This window comes from Rousettus aegyptiacus, unplaced genomic scaffold, assembly GCF_014176215.1.
Source record: "Rousettus aegyptiacus isolate mRouAeg1 unplaced genomic scaffold, mRouAeg1.p scaffold_m13_p_17, whole genome shotgun sequence".
NCBI classification, from domain to species: Eukaryota; Metazoa; Chordata; class Mammalia; order Chiroptera; family Pteropodidae; genus Rousettus; species Rousettus aegyptiacus.
This window is the reverse complement of record NW_023416292.1, coordinates 40,952,184-40,966,192: the sequence shown is the minus strand read 5'-3', so window position 1 is coordinate 40,966,192 and position 14,009 is coordinate 40,952,184. Positions and strand designations below refer to the sequence as shown.

The following is a 14,009-nucleotide window of genomic DNA, read 5'->3' as shown; positions in this document are numbered from 1 at the left end:
TTTCATTTATAGTCTACACATTTTTTCATCTGGGCAAAATGTTATGTATTCATTCTTAAGCCATGCTAAAATATAGTTTCCAACAACCAAAATGTATATAGTTATTCCAAGGAGATTTTAAAATAGGTGTAGAGATGGCATACTTACTTCATTAGAAGTCACTGCCTATGCTCTTCACTTCTCAGCAAAATCTGACTGGAATAGGTATAATCCTGGGAACACAGACTATTAGTCACTGAAGGGGACTGGTCCCTCTCACGAGTGAAGTTTATCCTAGTGAGGTTTACCCGATAGCGAGCGCCGTGGCTGTAACTCGTGGCTCGTGGAGGTGCTGTGCTGAGACACCAGGGGACTCTGGGATGCTCTAGGTACTCCGGGATGCAAACTGCCCTGAGGGAGTTTCAGGACTATCCGTGCAACCCAGTCTTAAAAGCTATCCACAGAGAAATGAGTGCTGTTAGCTTTGTTTCATTTTATATGAAAATATTTTGTTCAACTTTAAATCCAGAATTTATACTTTTTCATCCCCAAACCTAACTTTATGCAGAACAAATGAAGTAAGAGGAACAAATGAATGCCTTAGAATATATATATCATCATTTGATATGTCACATTAAAACAAACCCAGTGATTCACATGAGTAATTTCTTACAGGTGGTTATACAAGTTAATTAAAAACTCAGTGATATCTAAGTAAATCTGTACTTACCAAAAATACTGCTATAGATATTCCGACCAGAAAGCCTGCTATCACATCTGACCAATGATTTCGATATTCTGCTACTCTGTTGAGTCCAGTAAGAAAGGCCAAGCACATTAAGCCCAAGCACAGAACAGGCTTAGCAAGTCTTGTTCCTTTGGCTTTGATTGTGTTGGTAATGTACATCTGAAACGTTAAATGAAAAACATGACTTTTCATTAGGGCATTTCCTTGACTTACACCCTGTATATGTGTATGTACACATATATATGCTTATATGGTTCAATAATTAACTATTAATTTTTTGAAGAAATTTTCTTAAAAGAATTTAAGAGTAGTAATTATTTAATTTTACTTACCTGATATTTACTAATTCTTATTAATTATTGGCTAATTCTTTTGTAAAATATCGATCATTTAGGAACACAGAGCACAGACATTCTAAGTGACCTTCTGTTAAAATTTAATATATTTATTTTTGTTTTATATTAATTTACATTTTACATTATTTTTTCAAGTAGAATTGGTTCACTTTCATTTTATTTATTTAATTTTTTAAATAATTTTTTTATTTCTCAGTTATAGTTAGTATCCAATATTATATTAGTATCAGGTGTACAACATAGTGATTAGATATTTACATAACCATCTGATCCAGTACCCATCTGATACCATACAAAGTTATTACAATATTACTGACTGTACTCCTTATGCTACACTTTATATCCCCATAACTATTTTATAACTACCAATTAGTACTTCTTTCGTTCCCCTTCTCTTTTTCCCCCTCCCCAAACCCTTTCCATCTGGCAACCATCAAAAATGTTTTCCATATCTATGAGTTTGCTTCTGTTTTGTTTGTTCGTTTATTTTCCACTTTAGATTCCACAGATAAGTGAAATTATATGCCAATTATCTTTCTCTGTCTGACTTACTCCGCTCAGCAAAATATCTTTTTGGTCAATCCATGTTGCAGATGGCAAGATTTTATTCTTTATAAAATTTCTTTATGGTTAAGTAATATTACATTGTATATATGTACTTCTTTATTTATTCAGCCATTGATAGACACCCAGGTTGCCTCCATATCTTGGCTATTGTAAAAATGCTGCAATGAACATATGGAGTCATATGTCCCTTCGAAGTAGTATTTTGGGTTTCCTTGGACAAATACCCAGAAGTGGGATAACTGGGTCCTTCTTTGTCTTATATTATAGCCTTTGTTTTAAAGTCTATTTTGTCTGGTATGAATATTGCTACCCTAGTTTTTTTTTTTCATTTTCATTTTCATGAAATATCTTTTTTCATCTCTTTACTTGCAGGCCGTGTGTGTCTTTTGATCTGAAGTGAGTCTCTTGTAAGCAGCACAGGTAAAGGTCTTGTTTTCTTATCCATTCGGCCACCCTGTCTTTTGATTAAAGCATTTAATCCTTTTTCATTTGAAGTAACCATTGATAGATATGTAGTTATTTCCATTTTATTATTCGTATTTTTAATTCTTCTTTCTTCTTGTTCTTATTCTTGTTCTCCTCTGTCTCCTCTTCCCTGCCTTCTTCCTCTCCTTCCCCTCCTTCTTCTCCTTCCCCTCCTTCTTCTTCTTGTCCCTCTAACATTTCTTATAATACTGGTTTGGTATTGATGAACTCCTTTAGCTTTTTTTCTGTTTGGGAGGCTCTTTATATGTAATTCGATCCTAAATGATAGCTTTTCTGGGTAATCTTGGTTGTAGGTCCTAGCTTTTCATCAGTTTGAATACTTCCTGCCAATCCCTTCTGGTCAGAAAGGTTTCTATTGAGAAATCAGCTGATAGTCCTGTGGGAGTTCCCTTGTAGGTAACTAACTCTTTTTCTCTTGTTGCTTTTAAGACTCTCTTGGTCTTTAACCTTTGGCCTTTTGATTATGATGTGTCTCGGTGTGGATCTCTTTGAGTTCATCTTGTTTGGGACTCTCTCTGCTACCTGGGCTTAGAGGTACCTTGAGAGGCCAAGCCAAAAGCCAGCTGCCACTAATGCCAGGCTTAGGGCTGTTCAGCAAGAGAGACAGGGCACAACAAGGCCAGATGCTGCTTGCTTAGGTTTTATGAACCTGTGAGAGATTTTAGGAAAGCCCACAACATGAGCTAAAACTGCTTATTTGTATGGAAAAGCTACCGCAAGTGGCTTGGTTGGGCCTGCAAGTTAGGAAGTTAGGTGGGACGGGGCCTCAGAAAATCACCTAGGCAGCCAGTATTAGCCAAATTGATGGAGACTCAGATATGGTGGTGCCTACATCTGCAAATCGGGAGTGGGAGGGCTCAACAAAGGAACAACGGATTCTCCCAGCACTTCTGTCTGGTAGAAAGCTGCCCCTCCAGCCCTCACCCTAAAGCCAGACAATTCAGTTCCTCCCCATATGTCCCTGGCACCCCACAAGCTGCTACGTGAGTGCTGGAGCTTGGAGAGACTGAATGTGTTAGCAAGTAAGTCTATGCGTGGGTGCTTTAAGAGGAAAGCCTGGGATTCCAGTAGCCTTCCTCCTCACTCGCTACAATCTCTGCTGGTTTTCACAGTCAGGAGTTATGGGGACGTCTCTTTTTTGAATTGGAACCCTGGGAGGTGGGCCCAGTGTGGGGTTGGGACCCCTCATTCCTCTGAGGGGCCTCCACGGTCAAGATATCCCTCCTGATTCTCAACTACTACCTATGGTTGTGGGACAAGCCCATTTTGCTCTCCACCCCTCCTACTAGACAACTGTGTGTCCCCAGTTGTACTACTTCTGTTCAGCCAGACCTCAAGTGACCCCCAATGATGATTGTCCTACAGTTTAGTTGTAATTTCGATGTGGTCTTGAGAGGAGGTGAGCACAACATCTATCCACTACGCAATCTTGACTGGAAGTATGAATTTACATTTTAGATCAATACTGGTTGAAGGGGAACACTGATGAAGAAGTGTTCTTAATGTTTACATTTTTGTACCCTATATTGAGAGTATGCATACATGATAAAATCAAGTATGAATATAGCTATAAAAAATAAAATGGAGCAGATTTTTACTAAATAGATATTACTACGAAGAATGAATTTAAGGTTCATTGCAGTGCCAAAGTTTGTTTTTATATTGCTATCTGAAATTATGAAATTACTTTAAGTAAATTTTGTTAGCCAGACTTAGGACAAAAGCAAAAATGAACACAAACTTAATTACAAAGAGGGAAAAATCAGCTAAAAACAAAACAAAACAAAATAATGGATACCTAAATTTTCGGTACCTTCACTATGCTAAGGAAGAATATATAATGCCAACTGATTGGACTGAGTAAAACCTCTTCAAGTTGTGACCACTATACTTAAGAATAACTCAGTCCTTCCATAATCTAATTTATTCTATAGCTCAACTGCTTATCATTTAAATCCTGTATTACTATATAAGCAAATAAGTTGACTATAAGGAAAATATATCAATTATTATTTCAAGTCATTAGTAAAGTAATTATAAAGAGATGGTTTTGATAGTACAATATGTTTTTATGGTATTAATGTCAGTAACTATCTTATGCTGATATTATACTCAGAAAAATACTTGAGATGCATATAACTACTTGCCTATTGTCCTTAGCTGAATAAAAAAATACATTTTCCTAAGAGATTAAACCTAAATTAATGCTTCAGTTTTTAGTTTATAGCAGCCATTTTAGAACGCTATAAAATTCAGTAGTTATCTTTTCCATTGTCATTGTTGCTGTTTTCCTGGACAAAGTTTGCAGCCCTGTTAGCTGCCAGAAGAAGCTGTGTGAATCATTAAACAATCCATATGACACAAAAGCTTCAATCTAGCCAAGTTCAGCCCTTTGCAAACTATCCCAGGTCCAAATACTCTTAAAAAAACAAAACAAAACAAAAGAGCTTGATTGCCTCCATCTTGAGCCTGTGATATTCAGAGCTGGGTCTGTGTGTTCTAAGTCTGTGCTGAGAAGAGCGAAATAATTTCAGTTATTGAGGATAAGTACACATGACAGGGAAACAGAAAGAGATAAGAAAAAGAAAATGATGCCTTTGCTATTCTGAGAAAATGTGTTAAAGAGCTCTGCCCACATGAATAATAAGGCAAGGATATCACACCACTTCAGGTTGCCAGTGATGCATCTAATACAGAATTCCCAATTTGACTACTGAATATAAATAGGGAGTGAAATTTGGGCTGCTTGTGAGATTTTCTTTAACGCAGCCACAAGGCTGATTAATGATTTCTTACCTTTGCATTTCTTCATATCTGCAAGAACTGTAAAGACAGCCTATCCTTATTGAGACAAAATAAATGTGAAATGATAACTGAATGATATTAATACTGCAAATATTCATTATAGCTATGATTAATGAGTTGTGACTGTTCATGGCAATCTTCTAAGTACTTTATATTAATTATCTTATGAAATCCTCAAAACAATCATATATGTCAGATGCCATCATTACTTTCATTGTATAGATGAAAATTAAATCAAGATAAAGCTTATTATGAAGAATATACAACTCAACTATTGGAGGTGGCACCGTTGAAAAAGGAGAGATGTAAAAGGGAAGTAAAGGGAAAGCACTTAAGTATCTCAATTTCCTTCCTTTTTTCTTCATTTATTTCTTGCCTGGAGAAATTGGTCAATGGACATAAGCTGAATATTAGCGAAAGGAAGAGAGTTGAAATTAAAGATAAGAAGAAGGTCATGGGGTTAAGGCTACATCTATACTCTACTGTTAGGGAAAAGTAGAAAGTCATGTGTGGTCTATGTGGGCAACCTAAATGGCTTTAGAAAATATTTGCCTTTCTCTTCATCCCCAAAGGCTATTTCTAATAAAGCCCAGACCCTGCTTGCCAACTCATGTAGGCCTATGGTAATCTGTGAACTTGGGCTACAACCCTCTGAAGTTTCCTTTGAATGGTGTGTTCATTCCTAATTGCTCCAATGACTTGAGCATTGTTTATAAGGAGTCCAAAGACACAGTCCGGCCACTATGCAAACTTATGAAAAAGCTTCTATATTAGGAATAGTCTGGACTTGGCTGTTTCTCCACCAGATCCCCACTTAATATCCAGATCCAGAGGGGAGAAGATTGAATTTCAAGGGTTATGGGAGGAGGGTGACATTTGTTCAAATACATTTGACTTTAAGATGGATCATATAAGTGCTTTATAATGCACAGGTTTTTCTTGGGCATAATCAGTTGGTATGGATGTCACAAAAGAAAAATTAGAGTTTTCAGTTATCTTTGACAACTCTTTAGTACTTTATAAGTGCCTTTTAACCAGTCTAATTATATTTTCCTTACAAAATGTCTATTACTCCTAATTTTCAGAAAAGGAAATTATGGCATAAGAATCTATTAAGCAAGTTGGATAGAGGACAGGAATTGATTATTTATGCTCTCTTGGTTTTTAATTCACTTATGGAACCATCTAGGTTAACCAGATGTCAAAATGTAACAAAAATAAAACAGACAGAAGGATGTATGATTTGAACTGGATGACATCCACTCAGTCCTCCAGGGTCAGTGGATGCCCACTGCATTACAGGCCCACCCATTTAACCATTATTAACGATACTCATTCAATCCATTCCACAAATTCCTATTAATGCAAAGATGCAGAAAGCCAAAGCAGATCATTTGCTCCCTGCTAACAGCCTGGTGTATATTTTTCTATATTTTAATCTTGTTTATACAAATATGTGCGATAACAGACACACATATATAAGGATTTTCTTGTTTACTTTTACTAAAATGTAATTGCAATGCCCATATTTTTCAATAATGTGAATTAACTAACTTGCGATGACAGACGACCATCTGTTGGATAAGTCGAGAAAGCATTGTACAATTTTAAAACAATACTATCTATAAATAACTAAAAATAAAAACACACAAATGTGTTTCTAGATTTTTATTGTGTTTGTTAAGTACTTAGTATACACCTGAAACTCTTTCTTAAAAAAAGAGACATCCAATATTAGATCCAGAAGGACGAGTGTACTGGTTCCCAGCAAAGGGGAGGTAGTGGTGGGGAAAGATGGCCTCGTCCCAGGTAATCCTGCCGTGTGCTCTCCAAGCACCTGCTTTGTCCCACCCCCCCTCCAGAACATTTAACGCACTGTACGGTTTTTTATTAATTTAATTATTTCCTTCACTTGAGTGAAGACATAGAAGCCAAATCTGAGTTCTGCACTGTAAACCCTGTGCTAAGACAGCACTCTAAGATAGCACACAGAAAGCACTCAATAAAGACTTACTAGATTTACTTAATAAAATAATAAATGAAAAATGCAAAGGTACAGGGGAGAGAGTATGGAGTATTTTCTTCATAGCATTAGTATCTATCTAAAATCATGTACTACATTTCTAAGCATATTCGTTTATCTGGTCCCTCAACTAGAATACTCCATTAGAATGGAAGCTTCTGTCCATTCACTCTTCTCCCTGAAATGCGTAGAACACTTTTACATATTAGGCATTCAAAGGCTACTGGATGAATGAATGCAAGAATGGCATACCTGGGGAAAAGTGAGTTCCCGAACTCTTTTATTGTCCGAAAGTAGGTATTGGCATTTTAAATGGTCTTGCCTATATATTTGTTTACTTGCTATTGTCTTTTTCCTCATCTATCTCATGCTGCCTGGAGCAATATCTAGTATAGGGCAGGCACCTGGATAGGAAGAATATTAGCCCTCTAAAGATGCCCATGTTCTAATCCTAAAAACTTGTGAATATGTCACCTAATCACATGAGTCTTTACAGATAAAAAGCCATCCCTGGTGCCATAGCCAGAAAGAGATTTAACACTGGAGTCCAGTTTGAGGCTTGCAAGTCCACATGGCCAAGGTGGGGAGGCAACCTCAGAAAAGCCACAGGACTGCCCTGTAGAATGGCCTCTCAGTCGTCACTGGTCTCCAATGCTGTGTGCTTCTGCCCATAGGTCACTTGTGCCCTACTGCCAACCACTGCTAATGTCCTCATGCCCCATGCTGACTTGGTCCATCTAGGCACACACGCTATAGAGATCCTCTGCATCTTCAGCACATCTGCCTTCTAGGCCCAGGTGGGCTACCTGCCCTCTCCGGTTCTGTTGCAGGGTCTTCCTGCTCCCATCATGCCTATCCTCTGCCGCCTGAACTCCCAACACAGGGGCACACGGAGGTTGCATTCTCCCGGTTTCAAGCCTGAAATGAGGTACAATCCCATCTGCTTTCTATGTTCTCTTCAGTCTCTCTGGTAGCCAACTTCCTTCTCAGAGTTTCTTATCTATGGGTGCTTGCCCGAATGCTCACTTCTGCCATTCTGCCCTTTGCTTCAACCCCGCTACTTCCTAGTCCCAGAAATGCTGCCTCCTCTCCCCAGGTCAACAGCACCACCCCTTACATCACACCCAGTGTTCTCTACTACTGGTTTATAACAAAATGCTCAGATCTTCAGATTTTGCTTGGGGGATGTAAAGGTAGCTCTGAGATTTAGACATTCCTATTCTCTCTTGACAGAGAGAGATTTGACTATGGAAACAAAACATTTTTCCTTTTCTAGTTAGTATTGGCCCATCTCTCATTTTATTTCCAGCTTTATTAAGGTATAATTGTCAAATAAAAATTGTATATACTTAAGATATTCGATTTGATGTTTTGACATATGTATACATTATAAAGTAAACACCACAATCAAGGTAATTAACATAAATTAACTCACATAATTACCACTTTGTACGTGTGTGATGAGAACGCTTAAGATCTACCTACCCTCTTAGCAAATTTTAAGTATACAATACAGTATTGTTAACTGTAGTCACATTACTCTATAGTAGATTTGTGCATGTTATACACACATGTAATGGAATATAATTCAAAAGAAGGAATATAATTTAAAAAGAACGATATCCTGCCATTTGTGACACAGATAAACCTAAAAACACATTATGCTAAGTGACGTTAGCCAGGCACAGAAAGGCAAATACTGCATGATCTCATTTACGTGTGGAATCTAAAATGGTCAAACTCAGAGAAGCAGAGAGTAGAGCAGTGGTCTCCAGGAGCTAGGGAGGGGGAAACGGGAAGAGGAGAAAACGGGGAGATGCTAACTCCTTATGGCCTATCCTTCTCCAAAGCACTGAAAAAGAGATGAGAAATCCTAGAGCTGTGTTGTCTAATGTGGTGGCCATTAGCTAGTGTAGCTGCTGAGACCTGAAATGTGGCCAGTGGGACCAAGGGACTGAAATTTTAAATTTTAGTTCATTTAAATTTCAAACCTAGTACTTGATTTGATTATCAGAAAAAAAAATGTAAATATGTTTGGAACACATTGGGTATGTGCACCTATTTTCATACTGTAAATCTTCTGAAACCTAAATATAAGTTGAATGTTTCAGATGAAATTTTGGTACCTGAATTAAGATGTATTGCAAGTGTCAGGTATATACTGAGTTTTGAAAACTGCAAAAAAAGGGATGCAAAAGGTCTCATTAATAATTTTTATATTGATATAATGTTGAAATGGTAATATTTCAGATTTACTCAGTTAAATAAAATAAATTCTTAAAATTCATTTCCCTTTTTAAATTTTTTTAGAAAAATAAAAATCAATAATAAAAATAAAAATAATTTTACTTGAAAATTAAATATATATAGAGAGGTTCATGTTCTATTTCTATTGAACAATGAACTTTATAATTCTATTGGACAATGCTGACTTAGAAAAGAATATCATGAATTAAGAGAAATGATAAATATACCAGTTAATATTCAACAAAGATTATACCCATCTCAGCAGTTATTGCTATTTTATTATTTATTATATTGGTTGGAATTGGGTGCTGATGCTAAAACTATTTTTTAGGATACTTGTGCTTTGTCAGACAATACTTATCTGTATCTTTTTTACCTATATATATCTTTCATATCTATTAACATTACTTTTCCAAGTAGCACATAATATAAATGAAATGATATTATGAAATTATTTGGAATTTTCAGAGTTTATCACAGTGTAATTTTTTTCAGGTTCTGGTTTTCATAATGGTTACTTTTTTGTATTTTACTCCATCAAAGTTAATCAATTGTTTTTTCTTTTTATGAATACCCTTTAGATACTTGAGAGATTCTATATTTAATCAGTGTAAATCAGGGGGAAAAGCTTAACTTTAGGAGTTTAGTAATCTGAGTTAAAATGTCATTCTATCACTGATTAGTTCTGTGATCTTAGACAAATTACTTAACTTCTCTGACTCTTAGTTATACCATTCGTAAAACAGAAAAGACAATAATTGTCTGTAAGATTTAGCTCAGGAATCACACAAGGAGTATAAGTTTTATTACTGTTACATGGTACCATGAAGATTTTTGTTTGCTTTGTAACTGGAATAAACCTTAAGGATTAAAGTTTTGAATTAAAGCTGTACATTTGCTGAGAGAAATAATAAATTCAATTGCCTAACTTACGGGCATGGGATAAAGGTCCTTAAACATCTGAAAATCTGAAAATCAAAGAGTACCTATCTATTTTCTTTTCAGTATATTTAATGGGTACCTAACAAAAGATTACATAATCACAAACACGGAATTTGTCATGTAGTTGATGTCCTTGAATGGGCAACACTAGGGAGTCACAAATTTGATGCAAATAACAACCACCTCAGTGTTCAGGACCAGCTGGTGCATGCAGTTAAGATCAGAATATGCTCAGTGACTCAGCTGTCCCGGGTACAATGGTCGATTGATGGTTTGGTCATGAATAACAGCCCCTTCATCACTGACACATTTACCTTCTCCCCGAAGTGCAGCCATGGCTGATTTTACATGGAGACCATTTCTATCCAGTAGGATTCCCTCCTCACTCCAATAAATAAATTGTACATGTGGCACTTTGTCCATCAGTTAGAAGAACAAAACCACTCTTGCTTGACATTCTTTGTCATCTATGAAATTGAGAACCACACATATTCACCATTTAACATTTGTTTTGCATATATCAGTAGGATAATAATTACATAAAGATAGGCTGCTCTCATTTCTGATTGCGGTACAAAGAGAAGAAAGCTATGTGACATATGAGGCATTACATGCAAGCAAAAGGTATTTAATTCCTATTATTTTAATAACTCTATAATCTCTAAGATTTAAAATTTGCTAATAAGTATGGAACTCAAATTAATTTGTTAAAAACCAATCTGGAGATCTTTAAATACCAAAAAAAGTGCTCTAGATGGTTAGATGAATTTATGAATTAGTTATAGATTAATTTTGAGGCAAATGAAGAAAGTAGAACCTGCAAAACTATTAAAATATGCAAATAAAAATTTAAATTTATTATCGAGGCAAGAAGTTAGTAGTGAAACAGCCAAAACAAACCACAATTGTGACTATGTTTGGAAATAGGGCCTTTAGAAAGATAACTAAGGTTAAATGAGGTCATAAAGATGGGACCCTAATTTAATAGGATTGGTGTCCTCATAAGAGGAAGAGACAGCAGACAATGAATTCTCCATGTAAGCACAAAGGAGGGACTATGTGAAAACACAGTGAGAAAGTGGTTGTCTGCAAACCAACTCTAGTGGCACCTTGATCTTGAACTTTTAGCCTCTAGAATTCTGACAAAATAAGTTTCTATTATTGAAGCCACCCAGTCTGTGGTATTTTGATATGCGGCCCTGGCAGATTAATGTACCCCTTCACCCCCAGCCACATTTAAGTGTTAAGCACCATGAAATCAGGGGGCTGAGTGTCTTCGTCTTTGAATCCTCAGAACATCCCATCCTAGGTGCTCAATAATCACTTGTCAAAGTGATGAATAAATAATGAATAAATTGCTATTTTCAGTGTTTTTATTAAACAACTTAAAATTTTTGATTTTTTAATCCATATTTCTTCTTTAAAATGTGATGCGAGTGTTATAAATTAGCATGAAAATATAGTGAATCAAGATTTCTTATATTTTGAGCTCTTTCAGACATTTCTTATTAGACACGAATTTAGATTTGTGAATTTAAAGGAAAAGATAAAGGTCACTGCTAAAGAAAAATCTTGGGAACTGTGTGATCACCAGTTCAATATAAGTCAACAGTGTGACTTATCTAATAAAACAAGCAGAGAAACCAAAACAAACAAAAAACAGTGCCGTTTTAGGTTTATTAGCACTAGATTAGTTTTTGAGGTGTTTCTGTATATATGATATCTTTGACATGCCTTAATTATTACATTTGTAGAGCCTTTTATGGTTATAGAATTATAGGATTTTAAAAGAAGTAACTTAATGGAAAATCCAGATGCTTCTAAATCATATTCCATGAGCTCATAGGAAATTAACAGAGGAGCCTCCAGAGCATTTATGAGGAACATGGGCAGAGGCTGGTTTATAAGATTATATGTTACCAGGACTGGTTATTTAATTTGCAGGGTCCAGTGCAGAATGAAAATGAAGGGCCCACTGTTCAAAACCGTTGGGAATGTAGGACGCTGACAGCAGAGCACGTAACCCTCCTGGTCACGGCATCCTGCAGGACAGCACGAGTCATACACGCATGACGCGGCCCTGCATGGTATGGTTTCTATCTTAGAAAGTTACTTGGCAAATTACATGAAGAATGAATGGATTACAATAGGCAAGAGGAGGGGCTATGTAGGAACATTTTATTGGTAATCTAGGCAAGCGATGAGGAGGGCCTGGACCACATTCGTGGAAGTGGGAGAGAAGTTTTATCATCCTAAAGTAATACCTCCTATAACCTTCGACTTTACTATTTAATTCTCTGGCTTTTAATAATATTTAAAAATAACCCCAAAGCTATCATGTATCTTCACACCATAGAGCTTCAGAAAATCAAAGCTCCCAGTAAGAAAACTTTATGGATTATTCTATAAATCAATCAATTACAGAATGAGTTAAAAGGCCTGTGATTCTGTGTTAAAAATGGTCCAGCTGAATTACAAAGTGCCATTGTAAGTAAGTTAAACTTAATAGCAACAAATATATGAGCTCACTGGAGCCATTAGGAACCCTTTGGCATAAGAAATATGCCTGGTTTGTGTGCTGTGGCTTCCTTTACTGCTCCTATCTGGTGAGCGCACTGCGATCTCTGGCTCCCTCCAAGAAGTCAGCGGCGCTGGCCCACAGCATCATGCCATGGCCACACGAGCAGCGCAGGACCTGCTGCGAGTCAAAACTCCATCATGGTGGTTGGAGTTTTGGTGGTCTCTAACCTCCGTGAATTTACGATATACTGGAGGCGGAAATATACAAACGGTAAAACAACAAACCTAATCTTTGCCTTCTTAAAATGCTGTATTACAGAGGCCTTCCCAGATCAGCACACGGCACTGGCACACTGAGTGTGGGGTGGCAGCAGCTGTCTGCCCCGGGCGCAGGCGACGGGAGGATGCAATAAAAAGCCTCCCGAATGTCTGTCTGCTCTGTATGAGTGCCATGCTCTGGCAATTTTAAACTATGTCACTGTTCACAGACCCTTTTGCTGGTCGTAGCAGAGTGTATTCTTCAAGGATGGCTGCAACTGTCCCCCAACCTTTTGCTCCCTTGTCACTTCCCCACTGAGAGGTGAAGTCAACGAAAAGCAGCAGATGTGACACTAGGAACTCCTGAAAGCCAGTGAACTTCTACCTGCTCACTGGAACACTGTGCGTGGAGTCCTGTAGGAAACCTGGCCACCTGGGGCCGCCATGCTGTGAGGAAGCCAAGGTATATGGAGAGGTCATGTGTAGGCAGCCCAGACCTCAAGTCCTCCCAACCCAGACACAGACATCTGAAGGAACAATCTTTCAGATGACTTCATGCCCCAGATATCGAGACACCCTTCCAGTCAGCCTTTGGGTCTTTCCCATTAAGGCAAGAAACATCTTGGAACAGAAACAAGATAGTCATGCTGTGTCTTTTTCAAATATCTGACCTACAGAATCTGTTGTGAACACAGTAAATTATTTTATGCCACCATGTTTGGAGGGAGGGTTATTATGGAGCAATAGTATGTGGAACATGAGTCTACGTTGAAATAATTAGTGCAGTTACTGTTGAGTGTTAATAATATCTATGTAAGCTTCACATCAGAGCATTTCTATTACATAATCTCTAATAAATATCGTACATAGAAATTAACTAGAAGAATACATTTGTATTCCAGCATGTGGACTCAGCTACACACATTGGTCCGGAGAGTAAGTTTGTAAAGGTTGGGAGCCACTTAAGCATGCATTGGCCAGGGTGTCTCCAACCCCTATGGTGCTAAATTTAAATAGTAGATTGGAAAGGAAAGAAACACAGTAGACTGAGTTACTTCAGTTCTGCCAATCTATGTGA

General features: G+C 37.2%; 1 protein-coding gene across 5 annotated transcripts in view; it reads right to left on the bottom strand.

Moving 5' to 3' along the window:
* Positions 1-14,009, bottom strand: part of PLPPR5 (phospholipid phosphatase related 5) — a 92,788-nt gene that overhangs the window by 27,035 nt on the left and 51,744 nt on the right. For all 5 annotated transcript variants that reach the window (XM_016127559.2, XM_016127561.2, XM_016127557.2 and 2 more), the window contains one exon: positions 710-886. In XM_016127559.2, the coding sequence (XP_015983045.1) occupies positions 710-886 (177 nt within the window). The remainder of the gene's footprint in view (positions 1-709; positions 887-14,009) is intronic.